The sequence below is a fragment of the Anopheles arabiensis genome, chromosome X, assembly GCF_016920715.1.
Source record: "Anopheles arabiensis isolate DONGOLA chromosome X, AaraD3, whole genome shotgun sequence".
NCBI classification, from domain to species: Eukaryota; Metazoa; Arthropoda; class Insecta; order Diptera; family Culicidae; genus Anopheles; species Anopheles arabiensis.
This window is the reverse complement of record NC_053519.1, coordinates 4,119,768-4,147,195: the sequence shown is the minus strand read 5'-3', so window position 1 is coordinate 4,147,195 and position 27,428 is coordinate 4,119,768. Positions and strand designations below refer to the sequence as shown.

The 27,428-nt window shown below is 49.0% G+C and overlaps 1 protein-coding gene across 5 annotated transcripts in view; it reads left to right on the top strand.

Moving 5' to 3' along the window:
* Positions 1–27,428, top strand: part of LOC120905489 (mucin-19) — a 161,462-nt gene that overhangs the window by 52,714 nt on the left and 81,320 nt on the right. For 3 of the 5 annotated variants that reach the window (XM_040316313.1, XM_040316316.1, XM_040316315.1), the window contains exon 3: positions 20,032–20,192. In XM_040316313.1, the coding sequence (XP_040172247.1) occupies positions 20,052–20,192 (141 nt within the window). In that variant the 5' untranslated portion in view covers positions 20,032–20,051. The remainder of the gene's footprint in view (positions 1–20,031; positions 20,193–27,428) is intronic. The other 2 variants (XM_040316314.1, XM_040316318.1) reach the window with 1 other exon arrangement.

Sequence of the window (27,428 nt, the reverse complement as noted above, 5' to 3'; positions counted from 1 at the left end):
CAGCTCAAATATGCAACCGCCTTTGACCCTTTCGCCCTTTTTCTCTCTTTCGTTCTCTCTCTCTCGCTATCTGTGGGCTGCACTTTTCCGGTGGAGCACCAGTGCGCGCTTTTCCTCCCCCTAAATGCGGACCCCTCCTCGGCCCCAAAACGCAGCGACATAAATATTCTTCCGCTGCTGCATGGGCCGGGAGCCAAAAACACATTATGCAACGATATGATCCGTTTGTTGCTTTCTGTTGCCCTCTTTCTCTCTCTCTCTCTCTCTCTCTCTTTATCTCTTCTTATGGTTCAAATTCACAGAAAATGGGAGAAAGAGAGAGAAAGAGACAGAAAGAGAGAGAGAAAGAGAAAGCGTTCGATTCGATTGCATATTTGCACCCCGAATGCATTTATTAGCCTGATTATACAATGAAGACGACAGGTGGGGGGGTATAGTGCGCCGGGGTCGAGGGAGGGTAGGATGAATTGAATGTTTGACACCCGTTATTTCCTACCGCTACTACTATCCTGCAGCCAGTATGGTGTAGTGTTTGGGTGGGTAAGGCATGGCGGAAAAGGGATACGCTTTGGCCCCGATACTAATGATGGCGGGCTTTTGTGTGTGTCTCGATCGATATCTCTCGAATTATGAGTGTGTGTGCGTGTGTGTGTGGACAAAAAGTGGGTCGAGTAGGCAAGCAGGGAGGAGAGATGTATGTCACTGTGTGCAGACAGAATGCAGCAAGGAAAGGGCGGCCAGTGGCGAAAGGATAACGCTCAGGAAAACAATTAGACTTGTGCCGGGGGTGTGTGGAGTAGTGGTGGTGCGATGAGGTTGCTTTTTGGAGTGCCAACCACGTTGCTTCAGAAGTCTTTCATCTTCCAATCGCTCCTGCCCCCTGACTGCACTCTTGTTTTTAGGGAGAACGTGTAGAAGGACAAAGACGTTGCAATCGATTTATTCTTTTCCATTAACGGGCGGTCCCGTCAGTCGGTACAGTCGTCAGCCCGAACGGCTTAACGACATGCCCGTCGAAGGGGTTGTTGCCTAGAATGGACCGTCCTCCCCATCAGCAACGGTTGACTGTGTCCTGCCGCAATGATGCTGAATAAGTCTCGAAAGCGTTAGTACGCGTTACGCCAAATTGAAGAATTGTAACGCATCGTAACATCGATTATTGTTTTTTTTTTAAAGTGCTGTTCGATTGACTTTCTCTTTGCCTTTAATTGGTAAAACAGTTTTCTCTTAAACAGTCGTAAAATGTCACACAACACAACAACGAGCACAAGTAGAAAGTGTTCTTGTGATTGCGCATCGAAAACGCATTTGCCGTGCCCCGGGGGTAGTTTAATATAACATTAAACCCTTCCCTCTCGTAGTACCCACGACACTGTTGGCACCAAAGTCTGGGTTTTGGGTTTCTCGGTGTATGTGTGTGTGTGTGTTCTGCTGTGTTCTGTGCTCCGCCGTGCAAATTGCCATCGAAAAGATTTTGCGAGCCGAACTTGGCAGTTGGACAAGTGGCCTTCGGTCTAGGGCGTTGAGATGATGTGTGTGTGTGTGTGTGTGTGTGTGTGTATGCGTGTGTGTGCTTGCACACAGTCCTATTTTGCGAGAAGCGAGATGTAGGGAAAGGAAACGGAAAGGTTTCCGCGAGACTTTGGGTTGGGATGGACGGGGTTTTTTTGCGTCTAATTTTATTTCCGCTGCTATTAGTGTGCTGGCAAGCGCGGGTAGTGGTGGCAGGTTCAGCGTTTGAGCAAGTGGAGAAGGCAGCAGGAGGATTAGTGCGAGCTTCAATTGCATGCTTGGGGCGCGTGAGCGCGCAGAGTGGAAAAGAGTGAGAAAGAGAGAGAGTGAAAAGTGGGAATCATTTAAATCACCCTACAAATTACAAATGAGTGAGAGTGTGACACTCCTCCACCATTACATCCACCCCAAACACATCTCAAAGGGATGTTGCGGGGGGGGGGCGTCGTAGGGAAAGCAACAACAACAATAGCAACCAAACCTTTCAACAAAGCGAAAGCGAACTTTACACAAAAATAGGACATGGTAGTCAACTAAAGCGAAGGAGACGCGAGAGTGTGTCGCGGCGTCGTCGCTGTCGTCGTGCAAGGAAAATGTGCTTCGTCCACGCTTAGCGACATGCCCCAGTGCCGCACCGAAAAACTGAAGCCGAACATTCGCGTAGTGTTACCCGTTCGATGGTGTGTGGGGGGTGTGGAGGTAAGTCTCCCATTATTTTGAGCCTGTACGGGACAGGGATGCGCGTACCCCCTTTGTGGGGTTGGGCCCTTGTTGGCACCAGTTCGCTGACTTTCCTTTTTCTTTTCTGTTTTTTTTGTTGTTGGGTGCGCTCCGGGCCTGTGTAAAATTTGGCATGTAAAAAAAAATAAAGGAATAGTTGTGCGCACACATCCGTCCCGCACGTGGACCTATATTTAAGCGTCCCGTTTGTTTGAGTGTTCTTTTTTTTTGTTGCTTTCGCTACCTTTACTGCTGGCAAGTTGTTGGGCGGTGTAACAACCTCTAACGCCTGCCCTCCTGATGTGATGGCATCTAGTAGGAAAACGACGCAGTTGGATCGGGTTCAGCGCTGGCCACCGTTTGCGTTCGCGCGTTACGACCTTTTGCCCTTTGCTCTGGGTCGTTCCATTCTGGGCGTTTTGACCACAAGGGGTGGGATAGCATTGTACGTTGGAAGAAGAGAGGTGCATTGGGTTCCTCACACTACGTGTTAGGAACTAGGATTAGGATATTCACACAGAGTATGTATTGGGAAATTCGCAGAATGTCTTGGGCTATTCCCCGAGCGTCTTGGGATATTCGCAGAGTGACTTGGGATATTCGCAGAGTTCATTGGGATGTTTGCAGAGTTCATTGGGATATTCGCAGAGTACATTGGAATAATCGCTATGTGTCTTGGAATATATCTAGAGTGTGTATTGGAATATTCGCAGAGCGCATTCAGAACACACGCAGAGTGTGTACTGGGTTACTCCCAAAACGTCTTGGGATATTCACAGAGTTCATTGGGACATTCACAGAGAACATTTAGGTATTATCTAAGTGTCGTGGAATACACCCAGAGTGTGTATTGAGATATTTGCTCAATACATGTGGTAACACCACATTGGGGGATATTCACAGAGTGCATTGGGATATTTGAAGAGTACATTGGGATATTCGCTGAGTGTCTTGGAATACACCGTAGAGTGTATATTGAGTAATTTGGGATATTCATAGAGTACATTGGGATATTCGGGGAGTGCCTTGGAATACAGGCTCAGTGCACTGGTATATTCGCATAATACATTGGGAAATTTGGAGAGCATGTCATGCTACTTTCGCAGAGTACATTAGAATACTCGCAGAGTTCATAAGACCATTTGCAGTGCTCATTAGGACATTCGCAGAATCTCGTAATCTAACTGCAGTGTAGATTAGGATATTCTGGGGAGCACTTGCTGCGCCTGTCAAAGCATGCAATGATCTCCACTAAGCTTCTCTGCCAGTATTTCATCACCTTCGGTTGCTGTTCTGCCTCAGTTCGCCGCCTATTTCTTCTCCAATCTCATAAGGCTATAAGACCGACAAAGAAAGAAAAAGCACCCCAAGCTCTCTATCACTAGGAGAGCGCGCAAGTAACATCTTCGCTTACGCTTTCCAACCAGGCGTGCAGCTTCACAATCTGATCTAAATCGAGAGCAGCGTAAGCCTGCAAGCTCAGCGCAAACGAAACGACGTCAGCAGCAGCAGCAGCAGCTCCAGTACTTGTGTGTGCGCTTTGTTTTGTCCGCGACGCAAGCTCAGATCACGTAAACAACGCATCCGAGAAGGAATGGTGAGATCGTATGACCGGTTGGTTGGGCTACCCTGTCCTTTCTCGCTCTACCCTTTCGCGCCCAGCGTATGTTCGTTTGGGTGTATCAAACGAAGATCACGTCTGCTGATGTATGTCACCCACAGCTTCCAACCCAGAGCACTCACACACACGCACCCTTAGTTTGTTTAAAGTTCGTGCTTCTGCCAATTTTCTTGTCGTAAAACCCTTCGCTCTGTGATGTAAATAATGTTAGCCCTTTTTTTGCTTCGGTTTGGATGCGTTCGTTCTGGTCATTCTTTTATTATTTTTCCTTTTTGCTGATGAAACTGCAACCCCTGCAAAGGCAGGCCCTGTGTCACGTCCTGCCGACGCTTCTCAGAAGAGAGTACCCGCGATCAGTTGCTGAGCCGACGAAATCCTCCCGCTGTGTGTGCTGCATCTGCAGGCCGAGAGGGCGGGAGATGTGTGTTTTGAGTAGCAGCTCAGGAGCCGCCGCCGTTGTTGTGGCGTGTGATGTCAGCTACCAACAGCTCGCCTCCCTCGCCAGTGCCTGTTGTGCACCGCTAGGAACAAGGCGCAGGGAAACCGCAACGTTGTTGCCCTCGAGATTATTCACGCTGACTCATGCGAACTGATGATGCTGGGTTCGGTTCGATGCATTTGTTGCATCGCATGCATCCCGGGCATCCGGGTGGATAGAGAGCATACAGCAGGAGGGTTGAGTGTGAAGATTTCCCCTGTTTCGCGTTGCCTTTTCACGGTGGCTCGTCCACAAGCTCGTCCTCGCCCGAAGGGTTTGGCGCCACGGGTGTCGATTGTTGTGCAGTTGAGCTAATGATGCATTAGCTCTCGCCCGTGAGTGGGGCAGGTGAGTGTGGTCGAACGAGAGCAGGTTGCAGTGCACATCAATTATCTCCCCGGGCCGTCATCCCTTCCAGCAAGCCGACCCTTTTCTCTTTTTGAGACATTGAGACCACCGTGTTGGAGCAAAAAGGGGGAGACACTCGCTGCGCTGGTACGTGCGACCACGGAGGTGTCATTTGGTGCTAATTTAGATCCCCTGTGTCCTCCTCCTTCCTCTTGAGAGGGAATCATTCGCACACACACATACACACACTCGTTTTGCGGAAGCGGGCTAATTGATCTGCGTACTGTGCCGCTTCTTTTGGATGACTCTTGGATTTATCGTTTCTTCCCGCCCCGAAGGAGCTGTCCATCCGTACCGCGTAGACTATTAACTGGCTGACACGTTCCCATCCATCTTCGGTCGGTGCACTCAATCTTGGAGGCAGGGAGAGGAGAGAAGAAGGGAGGGCACACACCACGACGAAGATAACAGGGTCAGGCTTGGACACAATTCTAATGATCTGCAAATGGAATACGCGCGCTCTCTCTCTCTTCGCGCGGTGCCGTTTGCTAGCGGACCTTGGGCCGAGGGTTTCGGCTTCGGAGTTCCACCACCGCCCGTACACATTGTTGGGGCTCTCGAAGAGGGGGGTGGCCGGTGGTGGGTGTATGCCGTATCATTAGCCTCCCCATCCCCTGTCCTGGCGAAGTGTTGCGGTGTGGTGCCATTCGCGCGGGCGCGTTTATCCCTTCAACACCGTTTGACATTCTAGCGCGCAGAAGAGGGACCCTTCTTCTCTTCTCTGTTTTATGCGCTATTGCGCAAAGGGAAGGAAATTCCTCCGGTTGCTGAAGAATGGGAGAAGATGGTTGGACACATCTTCTCCTTCCCATCCGCCCCGCTAGGTAGATACCTTCGATCATTAATCGTAAGCGTGAGCGCGCGCGCGCGCGCGCCTTGCTGTTGCCTTGAAGATGCCGAAAGCTTGCAGAAGATGGGTTGCGGGCAATCGACCAAGATCCGGGGTGGAGGTAGGAGAAAAGAAAGGACAGTGGAAGAGCGCGTGTCGATGAATCCTGACTTGGCCACGGCTCTTGAATGCTGACGGTGTGTAATTTAAGCTAATTTACTGTGCGGGCGCGCGATTCGCTACGAGACCGAGTGGCGTGAGTAAGTGCGCGCGCGCACACACACACACGCGTTCGAATTGTGGGAAAGTGTGTCCTCCTGTCCGTCCCCCACCCACACCACCCTATGTTGGGATGGAAAAGCCTGCACGCATCCCGCATCGTCCCGGTGGCGGGGAGAGCTGCTCGATTGATATCACTTCGCATTTGCGCGCCCGTCCAGAGGATGAAAGAGCCGAGAGCCCTGTGCGCAAAGAAGCTGCACGCGTGGGTGTGTGTGTGTGTGTGTGCGTATCTGTGTGTGATAAAAAGCTTCGGACGCCCCCGCGTCCGAGAAATGAAGCTAATTTATAAAGCATGTTGAAAGATCTTGCACGGCGCAAAAAGGGGCACGCTCTTTTCCCGTTTGGATTGGGATTGTTAATGGGCAATGAGGGGCACACTGAGGTGCTGTGCTGTTTGTTGCGTCGACCTTCCCGATCCAGTGCGGCAGATATTGGCCTTCGTCGGTCGGTAATGCTAGCAGGCAGGGAGAGAGGAAAAAAAAACGAGCCCCTCCGTAGCCGTTGAAATGTCGTTTAAGATCATCGCGCTCCGATCTCCGATGCTTGCAACACACGGAGAGCGCTACTTCGGGAAGGTCTATTAAGATCTCGCAAGCGAGAGACGACACCCTCCTCCCCTCCCTCCCCCCCCCCCCCCCCGGTCGTCGGAAGGATTAGGTGGAATTTGAGCGTGCAGGCGAGGGACCACTAGCGAAGTGAGATTAAAGATTACACCCAACCAACTTCTAAGGCCCACCGTTCGGCTGCTGCTGTTGGCAGGTCGCGGCTATTTTTTCCCTCCACTCCGTTTCGTTGCATTTTCAAGTGAAGGACCGCTGGTGCTGCTGCATTTATGCAGAAAAACTCGGCAGGGTACGCGTTCGAACTAAGGAGGAGTCTCCGCCGTGTAGGCAGCAGCAGCGAGATTAGATAAAAGCCTGCGGAGCAGCACTTTGGCGGGCAATGGGGTGCTGCGTAGATTGATGAGATGATTGGATTTTGCTGCTACCACCACACCATCAGCATCATCATCCCTCCCTCCATCCGGGGAAGGGTGGGTGCGCGAAAAATTGTCGGAAAAATTGCTTCATCAGGGCGTGCTGCGAACAACACCATAATGCAACAAAACACCTTCTGCAAAGCTTGCGTGTGGTGTGTGTGTGTGTGTATGTGTGGTACCGATTATGCACGCGGTCATCATGGTGTGGTGTGTTGCCTGTGCGAGTAGAGAATAAGAATTAATCCAATAACTCAAACCTTTGATCGATTTATCTATATTTGGATGGCGAATACAATGCGATTGTATTACTGTTGTATGGAAAATCTGTACGATCATGCTGCAAATGTTCAAAGTGCACCGAACCTGTATAGCTTCAAGCGTGCGGTATTTCCACTGGCCCGAATGGTTCCATCGATAAACGGGCGTGTGCAGTGTGTGCAACGGAGATCCGGCTTCAAATCGAATCTCGGGACAGACATCACCGGAGTATTATTCAGAACTTATTTTCCAACAAGGTGGTAGACATATGCTGCCCATAAAATAATGTTGTGGTGTGGTTGTGTTTGTGTGTACGTTTAAAAAAAACCACCTTTGATATATTTCAATGAAAAGTTTCGTGTTTCAACTTTTCATTCTATATCATGAAATATGAATTTGCAGCTGCCAAAAGTAAAAGCTGCGCCTATAATATTTATAATTGTGCTCTTCATGAGTTGAGCCCTTTCAATTTTTTAATGATAATTCAATTCAAAGTAATTCAGCACTTAATAACGTTGCAATGGTATTTTTGTTAATATGTCAAACTCATTTCGATAGCTTAAATAAAAGGTATTTGTAGTATTGATAATTCTATGAAACTATTATGTTTTTTTATAAGCTACCTTTTTAATGATGCTACTTTAATACATTTTATGTGTACTAATTACACCAAAAAACTATAAATTTGAATACAAAAAAAAACAAAAAGATAAAAGAAAAATGTATTCTTAAACATAAAAAAGTTCAGAATTGAACTGGCACTCTATGATTCGTAGCCTAGAGCGTTGTCATCACCCTATTTGGTTGTGACAATCATAGGGAAGTAAAACCAACATATAAACAAATTAGTGCGATGGCAAACTATCTATTCTCGATCAACTGAAATTTTGTATGATTCGGGAAAGGAAGCTTTTTTTCGTTTGCTCAAAAAGAGAGCAAATAGAAAAACACTTTGCTTTGAGCATTTGTTACCGTCGCTCTGGTACTTTTTTCTGCTCGTGTAAAAAAGCATTTAAACCCCTTTAGCGTTGTTTTTCCACTCCCTTTCTCTCTCACTTCTCTCTCTCCCTTTACACACTGTCAAAAAAAGAGGAAGACGGGGAAGAGGGGAAAGAGAGAAATGGTGGCAGCTCTTATTTATGGTGACCATTTGTTTAATAAATGCGCACACCACTAAAAAGCCCATGCGTGATTGCGTGCGTCCCTTTCAACGACCGGCACCGGCACAATCCCCCTGGATGGTGGGGAGTGGGAGAGGTAAAGGAAGGATCCTATTAGATTTCCTGCGCCCCCTACCCATGCCCTCTACCGCGCAATCCCGATGTTGTTTCGATCGTTTAGTTTTTTGTACTTAGAAGGGTGTTTGTTGCACGTTCCCACTCGATCGCGCGCGCGCGCCTTTGTGCGTGTGTGTGCGAGAGCGGGAAAGGGTAAAGGACAATTAATTCCAACCGTATTAAAATATCTTACCACCACCCACCCCACCCTTATCCCTGTGGCGAAGGAGGGGTTGCGGGAAAGGGTTCGTTTCTAGTGCAACTCTGTGCAACAGCAGCGACAACAACGCACCAGCTTTTCCTTCGCTCCGGTTTTAGTTATGTTATTTTCTCGCTTTTGCAAAGTGGAATGTATGTGTGTGTGTGTGCCAATAGGGGGTGGTGCGGGTGGTGAATTATTTGGTTGTGAAATCGTACATTTCTTCTCGCGCCCCGTTCGTCGCTTGTTGCTTCACGCTGTCCCGGAGGTTTTTTTTTCTTATTTTAATGCTCTGATTTCCCCTTCCCCGACCCCCACGGAACACTCCAATCAGGCACACACACACGCGTACGTACACACATTCCTTCCACCGGCCCTTCCTGTGTTCCTCGGTCACGAATCTGCGGAACCGCTTGCTCACACATAGGCGCGCGCACACACACACACACACACTCGCTTGATCGTTTTCGTGCACGCGTGATCAAATTAATGATCGTTTCAACTTCTCGCGCGCACCTCTCTTGAGAAGCGGCCCAGGCTGTGCTGTTTTTTCCTCTTCCCTCCCTGCCTCTGCTGCCACGCTTGGCCCTCTTGGGGTCGGCGTGTGTCGTACCGTGCACAGAGCGACGCGATGGCTCTTGCTAGTGCCGCGCGGCCACAGCAGCATCCTTCCCCGTTGCAGCGGGGCAGCAGCGCACGAGGTAACGAGTAACGAGATATAGTTGCGAAATTAATTTCATCCCCCCGTCGTCGCCATCGCCATCGTCGCTGCTGCTGGTGCTGCTGGCTTGCCTAACGAACTAGCCGCGACTCGGGTGCATTTCCTGATCGATTTCCTCCATCAGTTTGCCCCGCATCTTCGCCTCCTACCCCTTTTTCCCAACCAAACCTAAATTGTGTGTAGGTGTGTATGCAGGGTTTCAGACCTCCAGTTCATTCCGTTCTCTCGCTCTTTCTCTCTTTCACGCTGTGCACGCACGCCGTTTCTCATCGGTTTCACAGTTTCAGCAAATTAGGTGCGCGCACTCGGCGAGAAACGCCATCCTCTCCGCCACTTGCCCCCACCACAGTACCTTAAGAGTGGTTGCTGTTTTGCCATTTTTCTTCTGCCACCGTAGATCATGATTTTGGGACATTTAGAGACGGAAGCGAAGAGTATGCAAACGAAGGCAAGCGAGGAGGCGAGGGATAAAAATTAGTCAGCTCTCGGTATCGCACGGTTTTGCCCTTATTTGGGGGGGAACGGAAAGGAGAAAGAAACAGGGACGCGCGGAGAGAAACGATTGTCACGTAAAATGGGGAAAACAGGGCACAATGGACATGCTAAAGCAGTTGAATGAAAATTCATGTGAATTTTGCTACCGGAAACACAAAAATACATAAACATAAAAATAATCCTAAGAATAGATTTTGAGTTTTTGGAATTTATCCTTGCGGTGCAATAACGCTTAAATAAAGCGTGCCCATTTTGCCCCTTTCTGCACTGCTCCCGCTCTCTCTCTTTTACGCTTGATTTGAAAGTCATGGCTTTTCCACCTTGTAAGAGGTGTGTGTGTGAGTAGCAGGTATTACACAAAACCCCCAACACACAAATCGGGAAGGACAGCATCGAAATTGAAACTTGAGTCCTAACGCAGCCCCTTGATGACACGCAAATGTGGTAGTTCAAAGTTATGGTGATTATAAAGGTTCTTCAAATATTATTGATTTGTTTATTAGACACCACACCGTCTGCAATGGATGGTTATGAAAATTCCTACTTTCAAGCCTCCTGAGGACTCGTTACATATAAAGGGTTTTTTAAGTCATTTTCGAATGTGAAATTCACGGTCTTCAAGATGTGTTTCAACAGTTGCCAAATGGTGTATATGCTTCATAATGAAATTTCAGTTCTTACACATGATTTTCAACACATCAAAAATAATTGTCAAACTCAATCCAGCTTGAGTCGTGTTGAAAATCATGTTGAAACAATTAACAATTATGATGATGGAAATTAAATAATCAGGATGGATTAACATCTTTTGCACGCGGTGAATAACAACTTTTACATTCGAAACTGACTTGGAAAACACTGTAAAAGCTTTCTGCGAGCGAATTGTGTGTCCTCTTAAAATGTTAGTCGATCCTGCATTGACGAGGTTTGAACTGATGACGTTCATCATGTGCTTAGTCTGTTCGGCTTGACGACTGTACCACGGGCCCAGCACGAGACTGTGTAGCAAAAACACTAATATATACAAAACATGTAGATATCGTTGCACTGCTTGTTTGCATCCATCGTAACGTAATAAAACATGTCAAAACTGTCAAAATTCATATTTGAACTCAATATGTGCAATTTAATGCAATATTGAGTTTCCGTGTTCCTTGTGTAAAAGGTGCACTTCTATTTTCTCTTAAATGTTTAGGTTGGTTTAATCTAAAAAACAAACTGCCTTGGTCTCTCTCTTACTCCCTGATCGGTTTTGCGTTGTGTTTGGTCCAGCTTCGATCCACTGCCGGGTCCGGGCAACACACAACACCCGCTCTTTCTTGGGCGGGAGCTGCATGCAGGCGCGGCAAGACCGCTCCCCCCGTTTGCAACAAACGTGCGCGCCCGCGCGCACGCGTGCCTTTCGCGCTTGGAGATAACGCGCAAAAATTTATTGACCACCTAATCGCGAACGGACACGCTTCCTTCTTTCTGTTTTTTTTTTTTACGGCCGTGGCAGTGGTGGGACACCACACCAGGGCAACTCTCCACACCAGAGCACACACACACACACACACTAATCGATCGGTATAGAACTCTCCGGTCTGATGTGCGTACGGCGGCCGAGGCAAAACTTCGAATTTTTCCACCGCGGCCTTATGCCGTGTGTGCGCGTCAGTGCATTTTGTGCTTCCTCCTACTCCTACTCCTTCTTGTCCCGTATCCTTGTGCTCCTCCCTTGTTCACCAGGGGGGGGGGGGGGGGTGGTTTGCGTGTGAGATGCGTTTCTTTTCCTGGTGTTTGTCCCCCCCCCCCTCGTGCCATTCGGCGGGCCACAAAACTTCTTGTCCGCTGCGGCTGCTGTTGCGGCGTGGCTGCGTTCGTGTTTCGGTCAGCAGCAGCATTTTTTCGCCTGCCTTTCGCGCGTTCCTTTGCTGCCTTCTTGATCCTCGTGTGTGTGTGTGTGTGTGTGTGTCTGTACCGCCCGCGTGTTTTATCTATCTTGCGCCGCGCGTAACTTTAGGCGAACTTTTACGGTCCCTGTCCAAGAGTGTGGTGCGGCCCACAACGACGGCCGCGCGCGCAGCACCGATCGCTCAACCGCGGATCGTGTGCAAGGGGAGCGGGAGGGGGAGGGCAGGTTCGGGATGGTGGAGAACGGTAATTTACAAGATTATCACTACGGCTATTATTATATTGCATTATGGGGATTTTCTGTCAGTTTCATTGCGCGCCCATTCGTTGTCGCGCAGCAGCCGCTTGTGTGTGGACCCGCCTGTCCTAGTAGCCATACCCCTCCGATCCCCCCCCTCATTGCATGATTTTCGATCAGTTTCAACGCGGAAAAAGGGGCCTGTTTTTTTGTATTTCGTTCGCTACAGTACGAGTTTCCTAAGTTTTGAACCCTTCGGGAAGGGGGTTCGTGGCTTGCTGAATCCAAATCGTTTTGCCAAATTTTCTTGAAATCTGGACAAAATTTTCACTTAAAAAATCAAACAAAATATTTGCAACGGTAGGAATGCAAATAAAATTTTACATAAAATTGTTTATGTAATAAAAATGCTTGATTATTTAAAACGCGCAAGGGTTAAAAAATGCCTCGAAACGAAAAGGAAGCTGAAGGCGTAAGAAAAGGAATGTGCCACCGGCGGCATCCTTGGCGGATGCAGTGGGGGCGCGAGTAAGAAGAGAAGGGGGGAAAGGAGATTTGTTTATGTGGCTGCATGATCGCTTAATATAAATAATTCCGCGAACAAGACACAAACGCGCGCGCGCTCGCGCACTCACGCTCATTACCCGCGGGAATGGAATTCTGCGCGTTCGTGCGTCGTTCTTTTTGGCGTTTTTCTTCCTCTTCACTCCTTCTGTTCGTCACAAGGTGGTACTGGTGGGTAGGTAGGGGGGTTTGCTCACGCTCTTTTCTGCCCGTTTTGGCCCTTTGTAGGGTAGGTCATGGATGCCACCGCCGCCGTTATCCGCTTTCTTGACGGATCGTGGGCTTTATTTTGCTGTTGTGGTTTTTGTTTTGCCATCGTCCGCTTTGTTTGGCTGTAGGGGAGAATGGGGCACAAAGACCGCCTTTTGTTTAGGCATTATTTCACTGCAAGGATAAATTTAAAAAATACGCAAAATGCATTCATTGTTGTATTTTTTTTTTATGAAAACTATGTAAATTTTGCACGCGGTTTTTAATCGACAACTAAGAAAAATATGAATTAAGATTTCACATTAAAGTTATGTATTTTTTGCCACTCAGAATAGTCGCAAGGATGCGTAGAATGTTTGAGTAAAACCCGAGACTCTGACTGACAGGCTTAGCTTAATGCTGTCGCAAGCATAATGATGACTTTTTCTGGCTGTGAACAGTGCTGCCAACTGTCACTGTTTCAGTCACCAACAGTCATGACTGAAACGAAGCTCAAAACAGCTCGCGCACACAAATGAGATGATCAGTGATGAGACTTTAACAGCTCAATCACACGCTTGGTGACATTTTGATTAGCACCCAACTCTTGGTCAGTCACTTGGTCACGACATTTTCTGTCGGTGATAATCACGACATTCTTGGAATAACTTGGCGTATGGTCTAAACCAACAAAATGTACATTCTTTCTCGCTCTATCTGCTTTGATTGTCTGTGTTTTGTTGGAACCACTCGCACGCATCGCATTTCTCCCATGACTCGTCGTGATGATCACCGACAGAAAATGTCACGACTAAGTGACTGACCAAGAGTTGGTCGCACACAATGTCACCGAGCTTGTGATGGTCGCACCAACTGTTTGAGTCTCACCACTGGTCATCAAAGTTCGTCACGCTGACATTATTTTGTTTCAGACGGAATTTGTCATGACTATGTTAGTGACATTTTGCAGAACTAATAACAGTAAAAAAGTCATAACAAAGTGACTGACCAAGCGAAAACTGGTCGCAAAAATGTCATGAAGCATGTATTGGTCACACCAATCGTTTTGAGTATCACCTCTGATTATCACAATTGAGTGCGATGACGCTGACATGACATTTTGTTTCCGTCCGATGTTTTTATGACATTGACAATGACATTTTGCAGCACTGGCTATGACCATTACCTAAGCGCTGCTGCTGTGGTCCATATTGCAGCAGTGTTTTGACGTTTCAAGGTTTTGTTTACATACGTCTGTTTTAAAAGAGGTTTTGTAGGTGGCTTTAAAGGGCAGTTTTTGTAAAGAACGTTGTAATGGCAGGAACACAAAATTTTGTTCAAAATCAAAGACTTAATACAGGCAAATTGCCTACATTTCGGGGGCATTTAAATACAAGTTTACAACTAAATCTCATCATTTCTTCTGTTGCAGTGTTGCGATAGCTCTATGCAAGTGAGCGCTTTAAAAAGACGCTTTCGTTAAGCACGTTGCATACTTTGAGGGGCACACAAAGCTTGCAAACTTCAAAATTTACTCTACTATGTCACACACACACACACACACACACACACACACACACACACACACACACACACACACACACACACACACACACACGACAAAGCGTTGAAAGGCAAGCAAAATGAAGGAAAAAAAGCGGCAACGCGTGGGAGGAGGCACATTGCGCATAATTGCGCAGAGAGAAAGTGCGCGAACCTCCCCCAAAAGGGGGGTGAGTGCTGCTGTGGGTGGGAAACAAACAAATGACGCAGCAGCACGCAGGAGCCAGAAAAAAAAACGTTTATACAGAGCAGAGACAGTGAAGGGTGGTGGGTGGTGTTGGTGACCAAAGGGTTTACCTTGAAGCATTGCGATCGCGCGCGCGCAAATGCCGTTACTCTTCCGGACCGTTTCGAATGCGTATGTGTGTGTGTGTGTGCGTGTTCATGCTTAAGCACACAGTTAGGGGCAGGCAAGATAAATAAAATAATTAATGAATCTTTCCCCCCACTCCACCGGTGCCCTCTTATTCCCATCTCTCTCACTCCCTCTGTTGTGCTCCGTTGTGGGCGAGAAGGCAGGAAACTGCGTAAATGTTGTCGCCGTCACCTGATCCACAGTAACCCACCACGGGCTGCTCCCGCCCGACCCCCCCCCCCCCTCCGCCACACATGCAGTTCGCGTTTTACGCTTTTTTACTCTTTCGTGTTTGCTCCGTTGGTGTTTGCTGCTGCTGCTGCAATCGTTGAGATCTTATTTCTTTTTTGCATTTCCGTTCCCTTCCGGAGAAGGGCGGGGCGGGGCGGGTGTAGGTAGTGCCCCCGAGCGCGCGGGGAGGCTGAGCACAGCAGCCAACCGCCAACAGCAGCATCACATTACGGGTAAGGGCCGCACCGGCGTGCGTGGGCTGAAACAAAAAAAATGAAAGAAACGCTTGCGCGGGTGCATTTGAGTGTGCGTAAAAAAACACGAGCAAACAACGCACAACAGAGGGAGAGAGAGAAAGAGAGAAAATGAAAAAAAGATAGAAAAAGAGAAGGAATGTAGAAATGACTTTGCATAAAAGCCCCAGTATCTCTGCCCCTGGTTGTGTGCGACATGATGGGACCTGGAAGTGGAGCTTACAGAAAAGGGTGCACAAGAAAAGGGTAGCAACAGCCTAAGTTCTACCTAGCTGCTGGTCTTATAAAGCGACCAAAAAGGGAGGTTTTTCCAAAATTCAAGCACTGTTCTACCTTGCAAAAACACAGCTCTCGCCGCATTTGTCGTTTCCTTCTCGAAACGCTTTCGTTTCTACAACCATCGCGCTTTGTATTGCACCACGCTTCCCTTGCTACGCAACAACCTCCCCCCCCCCCCCCCCGTGCGTGCCATTAGCTTAGAAATACAGCACTGCTTCTAAGCGTGGCGTTGTGGGCAAAGTTTTAGTAGAAAATGCTGTGCCTGCGCGCTACCGGCGCGCACACTCTTAGGGCCACGCGAAGGCCCGCAAACAGCACACCACCGCGCGCGCCGGCGTGTAATTATATTTGCCCGGGTGCACGCACACGCGGGCATGCGAGAGCGGAAACGATCAGGACCCGCACGCAGCTATAGCGGAGGCAAAAAAAAACGGAAAACGCGGGGGACTTTGCACTTAATTTATATTTATTCGCCCAGCGCGCGCCCGTCATTAAAGGCCTGCGCGCGCGCGCGCGTACGTTTGCGACAGTTTTCTTGCCAGCTTTCCGGGTGTGTGTGTGTGTTGCTGAAGCATGCACTGCGGGGGCGGCAAACGCGTGTCGCTGGAAGGAGCTTTTTGGGGGGTTTGTAAAGGAGGAGGAAAGGGGCGGGCGGGGGGTGAAAGAAATCGCGCACTCAACCCTGCTGGGAGAGCGAGCCTCAAATTAAAATGCGTTCACGGCGGATGACGACTACTGCCGAGTGTGTGCGCGCGTGTGTGTGTGACCCTTACCCCCCTGTCCATACAACCCACCTCCCCAAGCCCTGATCAGCCACTGGACGCTTCTGGGCGGGAGGAAACTGTATCGCGCAACGCCTTATGCTGCGCTCACTCATGTTGCGACTAAATTAGTGTGTATCATTACTCATTCGGCTGTGCACTGCGGGTGTGTGCGGGGACATATCTGGTGGTGGTGGGGGGTAAATGCTTCTGCATTCCCCCTCCCACGTCCTCCAAACAGTTTTGTCATTATCTCGCGGTTGGTTATGGCGATTTAAATGATCAGCGCATAGAGCACAACCATCATCTCCATTGGAGCTCAAATCCGACATTCCTAGGGAAAGCTCGCGGGGAGGAGTGGTGGTGGTGATGGTTTTGCACAACTACTAGTTGTATTTCATTCCCCACTCCCCTCCACCCCCACCACCAAGCGGCTTGACTTGCATTGGAATGTTGGAAACTACATTGCTGCGACCTTTGTTTGAGTTCGTCGGACTTCAGAGAAGTTCCTGGAGGAGGAACTCCAAAATCCAACATCGTTCCCAATGGGCAATGGGCGGGGGTGGTGCGTAGGTGTGCGACTCACCCCAACTCCCCCACAGCCCTGTCAACACCTTGTACATCCGCACCGCCACCCCCGCTCATTGTGTTTATGTTCAAGAGAGAGCGCGCAGGCCTGTCGACACCTTCCGTCCCGGGTCTGGTGAGGCGCGTTGTGTGTGTTGTTTTTTTTTTTTTTGCAGTAAGGCGTTGAGTGAAATTCAACGCGTGATCGGATAACGCATCTGCAACATAACCACACCGCACACTCTGCCGTCTTTTCAATGCAATCCCCCGAAGGCGGCTGCTGTTGCGCGGGAGAGATCGCTTCCAGCAGATAACATCGCCAGCGTCCGATCTGCTTTTTGTGTTGTGCGCAGGGTCAAGGTGGGGGAAGGGCGTGTGCGCGAGCGTGTGTAGTAACGTCTTCAATTTCGATTCTGATCGCTTATAGAGACACACACACAGACACACACACACAGACACATAAAATCCTTAAAGGTGGATAAGATTAGTGATGGGTAACGTTGGCGAAAATCTGGAGTCGTCTCTGATCCTACTTTGAACATTTCGGAACCGACTTCGGAACGTAGGTTATCCGGAGCCGTTGGGAATCGTCTGGAGTTGTCTGGTGTCGGAGATATCCGAAGTCATCCAGAGTCGCCAGAATTCATCCGAAGTTTTTCGGAGTCACCTGTAGTCATCCGGAGTTGTTCGGAGTCGTCCGGAGTACGTCTGGAGAAGTCTGGAATCTGGAGTCTGGAGATATCCGAAGTCGTCCAGAGTCGCCTGAATTCATCCGGAATTGTTCGGAGTCATCTGTAGTCATCCGGAGTTGTGCGGAGTCTTCCGGAGTACGCCTGGAGAGGTCTGGAGTCTTAGTCGTTTGAAGTCGGTGTCATCTGGAGTCGCCCGGATTTGTGGCCGTCTGGAGTTAGCTTTAGACGGCCGTTGTAATGCTTATGTGATCAGGGTTTTGATAACTTCGGACGACTTCGGACGACTCGAACTCTGAGCGGAATCAGTGAGTCTGATTCTGCCGGAGTCGGAAACGGGCTAGCAACGGCCAGATTAGAATAGAAGTCGTGGGTGTGCTCCAGAGAGCACATCACTAGTAAAGATGCCGAAAGGCGCAAAAAGGAACGACCAGACTCCAGAATCTCTGGAATCTTTGACGCGAGGAGTTTGCGTTACGCTTTTGTTGTTGTTGTGTAGATACCTCTCCTCACATATACACACACACACACATACAGAACCATGCATACGGGCGCTCAATTACAGCAACTGGTTGCGCACATCTAGACGCGGCGTGGCGGTTCTCCGTGAGGTGTTCTGTGAAGTTATCCGAAAGAGCGATTCAGATCACCGATGTATGTGTAGGTGTATAGAGGTACGTTTGCTTCAGTGGCAAGTGTGTCTAACCAGGGCATGGAGTGTTTGTGTGTTGATGGTCAAGAATGGAAGAAGTTACTTGAGACCCGCGTGTTCCAGCGGTCTCATTTTCCAAAACTTTGACCTGACAGCTACACGAGCTTCCTGTACTCTGTGGCACTGGTCGCGTTCCAATGTTGTCCGAGCAATCTTGATCCGCTCCCACCCTCCGTCTTACGTGTGTCCGAGCCGAGGAAGATATCAGGTTTTGGGTCCAATATCCATGCTCCACGGGTTGCGGGTTGCCGGGGAGGGTTTACGCGGGCATCTCCAATCTCGAGGATCTTCTCTATTTCGTGAACTGCTACGCTCGGCGCACCGGTCAGAGCGGGGTCACGCTTTTCACGCCCGCTTATCGATCCATCACATACACACACACACACACATGTACGCCTCTTTTGAGATCTACGTACAACGCATCCCGCGAGGCTATTCCGCCGACTCGCCGGGAGACCCGAGGTGTGTGGTGAACGCCACCGATAGAGAACAAATAATGTTCAACCCGCCTGCAGGACCCACCTCCTCTCTCTCTCTCTTCAAAACACTATTTCAACGCAGAAATGAAGGAAAACTGGAGTGACGAGAAACACCGACGGCGGTGCGGAAGATGCGGTGAATCGGGTTGAAACCGATGTGTGTGTGGGTGTCCAGAGCAGATCTCCTGCCTGCAGATCTCCTGCAGCAAACCCGGCGGGGGACTTGAAGTGTGTGTTTGTACCGGCTGTCACGAGCGCATGTTCGCTGTCAGGTTTCCAACGGTTTCGGGGGCCCCGCCGTGTAGTTGTGGAGGGTTCGCATGCAGCGAAGACGACGAAAGGTGCGAAGCCGTGGAAAATATCGAACCCGTTTGGAGATGTTGCCGCCGAGGGAGTCGGTGCGGTTTGACATCCCCTCGTGCGCGCGCGCGCGCCTCGCGAACAAGAAATGCATGCCGTCGTCCGTCCCACCTTCGTCGCTGGCAAAAACAGAAGTGCCTCCGGGGAAATTGAAGGTGGAGAAGCGAAGCAACCGATCCGAACGATCGACATGTGTGTGCCCGCCATTTTGACAATCGTCAATTAAGTGTGTGTGTGTGTTTTTTTTTTCTCCTCCAACTTCCAACAAGACACGAACCTTCGCATCATCTCCCACCACCAATGGCAGGAAAACGTGTAAATGGAAAACACTGCATAAATTATCATCCACCGTTTTCGATGCCCCTTGTGTCCAATAGTGTACCGCGCGTCACATCAAGAAGTTGGAGCAAAGAACAGTCAAGATTCATCAAGGGTGTGTGAGATGCGCTTGTGGGTCGCGCGTAGGTCAATTAATAGCGCACAGAATGCGGGGGGGGGGGGGGGGGCAGGAGAAGGATAGGATACATACCAGCGCTTGATGAGCTGAGGCGGCGGCGCTTCCTTTACCTGTCAGGTTCGGTCAGGCTTTGGTTTTTGTTGTGGGGCTTTAGTGCATTTACTGCAATTAGCATATTGGTTGCAAGACCGCAACGAAGGAAGGAAGATGCCACAAAACATGCTCCACTGATTGACTGCTGGATGGGGTGGGAGGGGGAGCTGGGATGATGTTCCCTGGTCTCCTTTTTCGGCACAGGAACGGTAGCGGATGTGCTAATTTTTAAGTCAACAACAAAAGCGGCACAGTTCGAAGGAAATGGAGATTTTGATGCTGCTACTGGTAGTGCCTGGTCCTCTCGGCTGTATGTATCGACTTTTAATTAACGTATTGTTTGTGTGTATGTGTGTTTCCTCTTCTCTCCACACCTTCGCGCCCTGCAGCGACGACGTGGGTGGTGATCTGCTAATTTGCTATTTTCCCAATTATTTGCTACTCAGGAATGCTTTGCACAGCGGTGGTACTAATTTAAATGTTTTTGTTTTCGTTCTCTCTTTCTCCCTCTCTCTCTCTCTCTCTCTCTCTCTCTCTCTCTCTCTCTCTCTCTCTCTCTCTCAAACAGCAGCGTAAGCTGTCACCGACATGGGCAGTGATCATTACTGCTTGAGGTGGAACAATCATCAATCCAACCTTCTCGGGGTGTTCAGCCAATTGCTCCAGGACGAGAGTCTGGTGGACGTCACACTCGCTTGCTCAGAGGGCGCCTCCATCCGAGCCCACAAGGTAAGTTGCAAATGCGGGGGACCGTTTTTTGGGTGGATTTAGGCTTTCAGATTTAGGTTTAGGAATTTGTGTGAAGAAATCGAGCTCGGAGGTGGAATACATTGTAAGGCTCTAGTTTGACGGCAGACGAGTTCGTTCCGAGTCGTCATGTGGAAATCATGTGGAAATTCATCGATCCGAGTTTTCGAAAATACAAGACATCCAGAGCATTCAAAACTGAACTAAAACATGAACCCGTGGAATTTCATAGACATCCCAGGGATTTTGGAGCTTCCCGAAGTTGGAGGTTGTGTCATCTTGATCAGATTTAGAAGATGCACAGGTACAGTTGTGTATTGTTGGCTGTTTATTGGGATTTTTGCAGGATTTCGGGAATATTCTAAAGCTGGAGAATATAGTAGCGCTACCAGTCTACAACTTCATTGAGAGTAGATTTTTGAATTCCCAATTTCAACATTTTCAGGTATATTTGTTTTGATTTTTATGGTGTTACATGAGTATTAGCTTGAAAATGGAAAAATATAAATTCAGAAGGGGATGAGATCCACAAACCACAATTCTTTGTTCTTTTGCTGTCAGCAACATGTTCGGATATGTAAAGAAAGTCTGTAGTCTTCAGAGATACACTCATAACAAAACGTAAACAAAACATCTCCATGGAAATTCATGGACATCTCCAAAATTTTGGAGTTTCGAGGATATTTCATCTTGATCAGATATAAAATATGTGACCAAGTACTCCAAAAATAGGACATCAGCTGCACGATCATGATATGACAGTTGTGTATTGCTGGCTTATTGTTGAGATTTTTACAGGATTTCGGGAATATTCTAACGCCGAAGAATATGAAAGACCCTACTGTTAAATATTAAAATAAATATTAACGGTCAATTCGATGGTACAGTGGTGTTTTCCGTCAATCCCGATAGAGGACACTATCGAAGTGGAGTCGTGATGATAACGATCGGGCCGAGGAGTCCCGATAGCACGAAAATTCCCGAACGTGGCAAAGGTTACGATCTTTAGCCATTCTTTCACCGATCCCCGAACCAAGCGACTGATTTTTTAGCTACAATAAACTAACGTTGCTTAAAAAACGCTTGTGTATCTAATATTTATTGTACATTCGGGTGGAAGAAAGAATCCTGTTGATAACGTCTCAACACCTACGGTAGTCAACAACATAACTGGCAGTAGATCAGAGTGGCAGATACTATGCTGCAATTTTTGTGCGTTTCAGCAGTTTTTGTTTTAAACTTTATACCAGAGTCGAAGATGTCGAGAGAATTCCAAAATTTAAAGATTTGCTTCGTTTTAAGGGTGTTACAGGAGTATTGGTTTGAAAATGAGAATGTTATAAACTCACAAGCTACACAATTGCTAGTCCTCCCGCGGAAAGCAGCACATTCGAATGTCTCGGGAAAGTCGGTGGTAATCTTCAGAGATCAGAGGGGATCTGTGAGCTGGGCTAGGCTGACAATTTATTGAGATCTTCCACACTGCTCCGGGGAAGGTCACGCGCGTTCGCCAAAGAACCACTCCGCCCGCAATAGGATCGTGATGATCGTGCCGAGCCCGTTTTCCTTGTTTGTGGAAGGGGGAGGAATGATGATGATCGTGGAAAAATAGAGACAACGAGCCGTAAAATTTGAAACCCGTGTGGAAACCGTTGACCCCTCCAGGGTCCCTTCCCAGGAATCTGTTACGCCTGCCGTCGTTGTGCGTGGCTTTGATATAGACACACATACACACACATTTTCCTGCAATTTCAAGCTCGCCCGAGACAGAGAGTACAAGATGAGGATGATGAGGATGGGTGATGATGCGCACACGGTTCCACGAATTTGCGAAACCCAGCCGGTGGGACGGGGTGCAGCAACGCGCCCGAATGATCACGATTTGCGCGACTTTTTTCATTTTTTGTTCGCTGCATCGCGTCCGCGGCTCGTGATTTTTCATCTGGCTGTGTCTGGTGTGTCCTCACCGGGTCGTCGGGTGTTATCCCCCCCTCCCTCCCCTTTCCCTTATGCATTGCCATCATCGGAGAGCATCTCACGATCGTCGGCGGCGGCGAAAAACGGTGAAAGATCAGTGTTGCCCTTTTTCCCTGCACACATCTCGTGGGCGCCCGGGCAACAACAACACAACAAAACACAAAGAGAGAGAGATAATCGCATCAATAGTGTATTATGCACCCACTACTTGCCCCCCCGTCCTCTCTGTGGTTCCTATTCCGCCACTCGAATTTCATCTCCGAGCGCTTTGTGAGCTGTTGTCGGTCCTCGGATGGGTTATACAAAAGTCCGCCAGGAGCGCGAACCGTGCACGCGGAAAGGAAAAGCCGCGCGAGAACGACTTTTAGAAAAGAAACGGTTTGTTTGTAAGGGGGGAAGAGGGTGAGGTTTGCTTTGCTTCCCAGACCCCCTTGATGCGCTTTTTTGCAGTGTATGCAGTGTAACATCGCGAAAACAAAGAGCGTGCTGCGAAGAAATGAACTCTTTCCCGCGCACGCCTTATGCACTAGATCGCGAAAACAAAAAAACACACACACACCAGAGGCATCAAAGACCCCATAGTGCACACCAAGCCACCCACCCATGACCAAGCCCTGAAGGTAGGGAGGGGAATTGGAGAAGGTGCGTTATGCTGTGATTTCGGACTCGTTTTTTCGCCCTTTCGAGCCCTGGAACTGAGGACGCTTGGGACGCTGGCAGTCGCAGGTAGAGGAAGAGAAGGAATTCTGTGTGTGTGTGCGTGGGTAAGTGAAGCAATAGAAGCAATAGGGCAAAAACCGGGAACTAGAACACACACACACGTGCGCGGGTGGTTCAAGTACACTGGTGGAGATAAAAGAGAGCGCACAAACAAAACCTGAGGACTTTGGGCTGCTGGAGAGTCAGAAGAGTGTACACTGGGGGGAGTCCTCATTGGTGCAGGCTGGACACACACACAGACACATTTTTATTTCCCAGAGCTCGGGAAAAGACCGCCGGATCGGTGTTAGAAATAGCCCGGAACGTGACCTAAAACACGGTACGCGGAGGCACGTCTGTTCGTGTGGGAGTCTCACGCGCTCACTACCTTTCGCCACACCAGCCAGAAGCTAGGGAGTTGTCGCACGTGAACTCGACACCGAGACGGTGGCGGGAATGAGAAGACGGAAGGCGTAAAGGCGTTCTGTGCCTAGCAAATCGTGTCCGCTTCGACGTCAAAAACTGCTTCTTGAAGGTTCTTGGCGATGTAGGTGGACAACTGCGCACTGGAAGAAAGCAATCCAAGATAAAAGACGCACGCCTCCAGGGGGAGTTCAGTGTACCTCTTCTTCTGCAGCAAACAGCCTGACGATCACGCCGCGCTATTCTGGTACAGTTTTGATTCCTGCATGTGCTGCGCTCTTTGTGCCTGGCCCAAGCTCTGCTTCTTGTGCTGTGTGTGCGTGTCTGGGAAAGTCTGGGGATCTGTATGTTGCCCCCGGGAAGGCGCTTAGATCCACACAAGCCCTTGCAGGAGGTGGAAAAAGTGCATCAAAATAAAGCACCGCTCTAAATATCTCGCCCTCCTCCCCGATAACCATTGCAACAAGCGCGGACGGCGTGTCTCGAACCCAATATTGGAGCATGCTGCAGCTGTGCGTGTGGAGGAGGAGAGAGATGCTGGGTGTAGGCGACGGACCAGCAAAATCGGTAAAGTGCGCTCCGGGGTTAGGGTGCGCTCCGGCATGTTCTCAAATTTCGTCCCCGCGCTCCACTCCTGCGCTTCCAGGCACCACTCCCTCGGAGTGCGCGCGCCCGCTCGCACACTCTCATTATCATACACGTAACATCTCTCGCAGGTCGTGTTTCTGCTGCGGGGCATCTGCGTGGCCCCATCCGTACAACACATCTCGCGCACACGTTTTTGCGCCCCGCGCGCATTTCAGAGCCTCGGAGGAACTCCCACTCTCGTAAACAAACAGCGAACGGGAAGACAACAAAACGCCAAAGCCTGGAGGGATGGGAAAGAGGTCTGCGCAACCAACAACAACGCAGAACTGCGCGCAAACTGCGTTGTCCAGGGTCAGTGATGGGTTGTTGTTTTTTTGTGTGTGCTGTAGTTTGCTGCGAACAAAACTCCTGCGCCAAGCGTTACCCACCCTACAGAGGACGACGCACGATGTTCCGACCTGAGGATGGTGATGCTGCGTATGCTAAGACTCCCCGAGCGCTTTGTGTGCAGCGAGCTTGGTGTTGTCGCAGTTTGGGAGGATGTGCTGTCAGACAATTCCGCCTGTGGTTTTATGACTTAGTTCGAAGCGCTTAGCCACTCCAGGCGAGCTGCATCTGCTGCCTGTCCGGTGATGGACAATCTCCACGTGTCTGGCGCGCTTGAAATTACCCTCGAACATTACCTCCCGGGAAATGATTTATGGCGGTGGTGGTGGTGGTGGTCGTGGATCCGAGAGGGGTCTACCTCCCACACGTTTGCGCTAGTGCCTTGAGGTTGGTCGTTAAACAAAAACGTTCCCAACACCAGCCAGGATCGTTAATTTGTGCCTCACCGGGATTTTGCTACGGGCGAAGGGCTGGAAAGGGAAGAGGTTGTGGTGTGGTGTGGAAGCGCATTGGGACAGTGAAAGCTACTCCATTACTTCATTTGCATTTGCGCGGGTCCGTCCAGTGTGTGTGGTTTGTTCTGCCCTGCATTCCCTCTATTTCTTTTGTGTGTGTGTTGGATCATGGATGCTAATTACTCCGGGAAGAGATAAAGCGCCTCACAAGCGCGGGGCTGTCATGTTTCGTTTTTTGTTGTTGTTGTTGTAACACACCCTCCCACACCCTTTCGGCCACATATATACACATATTGGGGGTATGGACGCGCACGCCGGTGACTTACCGGAGGCTAAAACATGACTTCGGACTTCATTAAGAAACATGAGCGAAACGGCGCGCGCGCACGCGCACGTGCTACCGTGTATCCTTCTTTATATTGTCCCTGCTATAGCTGCAGGCTAACCTCTGGTCGTAGTTTCTGTGCTGCAGAGTACAACTTTACGATCGCACTTCAGTGCTCTCTTCAGGCCGGCGTGTCCTTCGAGAATGGTAATTGCATGGTTCGAAGCTGTCTGTCCAAGGGACGGAGCGAAGTTTACGTCCTAAAAGAAGTGGTACAGTTGGCCTATCTGAACTGATTGCATTTAGTTATTCGTTGATGTTTGCTCGGGATGAGAGATAGATAGAGAGAGAATCCAATTACCTGATCCGGAACATCTCCTCCAAAACCGGACAGCGTGCTGCCAAACGTGATGCTTTTAATATGACAGAAAGTAGAACAAAACAAGGCTTTACACTTCTCTACGAGTGGGCGCCCAGGTGGTCTAGTCATCAGATGCACTCGCTTTTGCAACACCGGATGGGTTAGATTCCCATGATCTGATCGTCGTCGTTCCTTTTAAAATAAACAAAAAACTGTTGTAGTTGGACACAAACACACCCCAACCACATTCTACCTTGTTTTGGATGCTTTTATTTTTGTCCACTGCTTGCAAGCCATTCATCGGCCTTGAAAGGAAAGAAAGACGCCATCCGCTAGCGCCATCCAGCGGATGATGATGGAATGGTACGTGATAAGACTCTATGATAATCAGCTAGCTCGCTCTCTCTCTCCACCACGTCCCAGCCTTCGTTTTATTTTGTGCCAATTGAAATAACCCCTCCAGTTGAACAGTTGCTCTCTACCTTTTTTCTCTTATTCTCTCTCTCTCTCTCTCTCTCTCTCTCTCTCTCTCTCTCTCTCTCTCTCTCTTTCTGGTTCTTTCCCTCGCCTCGAGGAGAGAGAGAGGTGCGTGTGTTAACTGCGCTTAAAAGCGGAAATTTTGGCGTAACACACAGCCAACGCTTCCGTAAACGCTTCGCGCGCATTCTAAACTCCAATCGTGTCCGCAGCGATCGTGCTGCGTGCTCGGGCGTCTGTGTAGTGGTGTGTGCGTAAGCCATATCCGCCGCCATCTAAGCCGCACGCACACCACGCCACCATGCTCAGCGCAACACACCAAAAAAAAAAAACGACCGTTACAGGTGGAGCAGTAGTTCTCTTCCACTTTATATTTGTCTTACCTCCATGGGGGGGGGGGAAGCAATGTGTTAGATTACGCATCTCATCTACGCGTGGAATCGGCACACCACCAATACCAGCGCACACAACGGTTTGCGAATTCGCATTAGAATGGTGTCTCATGCATTCGCTCCCCCTCCAAATGGTATCGCTCCCTCACTGTCGCTCTTTTCGCACAATTTCGGCTTCCTCTGGGTGCCACAAGCACACGCACCGGACAGCTTTGCGTAGTTTTTTTTTTTTTTGTGTGTGTTACCCGTTGTTGAGTCCCTCGCACATGTGCTTTTTTTGCACCGCACTCCTGTCTCTCTCTCTCTCTATCACTATCTGTGTAGAGTTTGGCAGAAGCAGCGGCGCAGAGTGTGTTTCATTTCGTTTGCTCTAACGCTCGATACAGTTTTTGGATGGCGTGCAAACACACACTGATACGTTGGTAGCACAGGACGCTACGCTGTTTCCATGCCATGAGAATGATAGGCTAGTTTTTTTTTTTTTGGTTGGCGATACCGGCGAAAAGAAAGGGAGAATTTCTAAACTAGAAGAATAAAAAGCCTGTGGGAGCACCAGGGGTTCTAAACTGGCGCTGTAAAAAAAAACGAAACGCGTTGAAGGATGTTAGGATTTGGAGGTAAATAAGAACACAGAAAGACCATTGGGGCATCAGCGCCCATTCTTGAGCGTTTTGTTCCTTGTTGGCGTGGGTAAAAATTTAGCTGCCGCGAAAAAGGGTACTGTAAATATTCTCCACGCATAAGTAAACGCTTCAAGAGCTTTTTGGTTTGTTCGATTGTTGTTGTCATCATCATCGAGCCCCCAACATAAAAGCGCGCATCGAGATGACGTCGCTGGTTAAGACTGGCTTTCTATTAAGATTTAGATTGCTGCTTATGCGCGCTGTAATAAATCAAAAATGACCACTCAAATGATAACACAATACCGTAAAAAGATCTGCTATGCAAACATCGTAAACTTTTACTGTCCAAATCTTCATCCTCAAGTGTGGGCTACTTTGTTGGGCTAGGATATAAGCTGATTAAATATCAATAACTTCAAAATCGATAAAAATCACCCACTCGCGGCGTTTTACTAATCAACCATAATTTACGATTCTACCCGTTGGATGTTTCGGCCTAAAAGGTGAAATA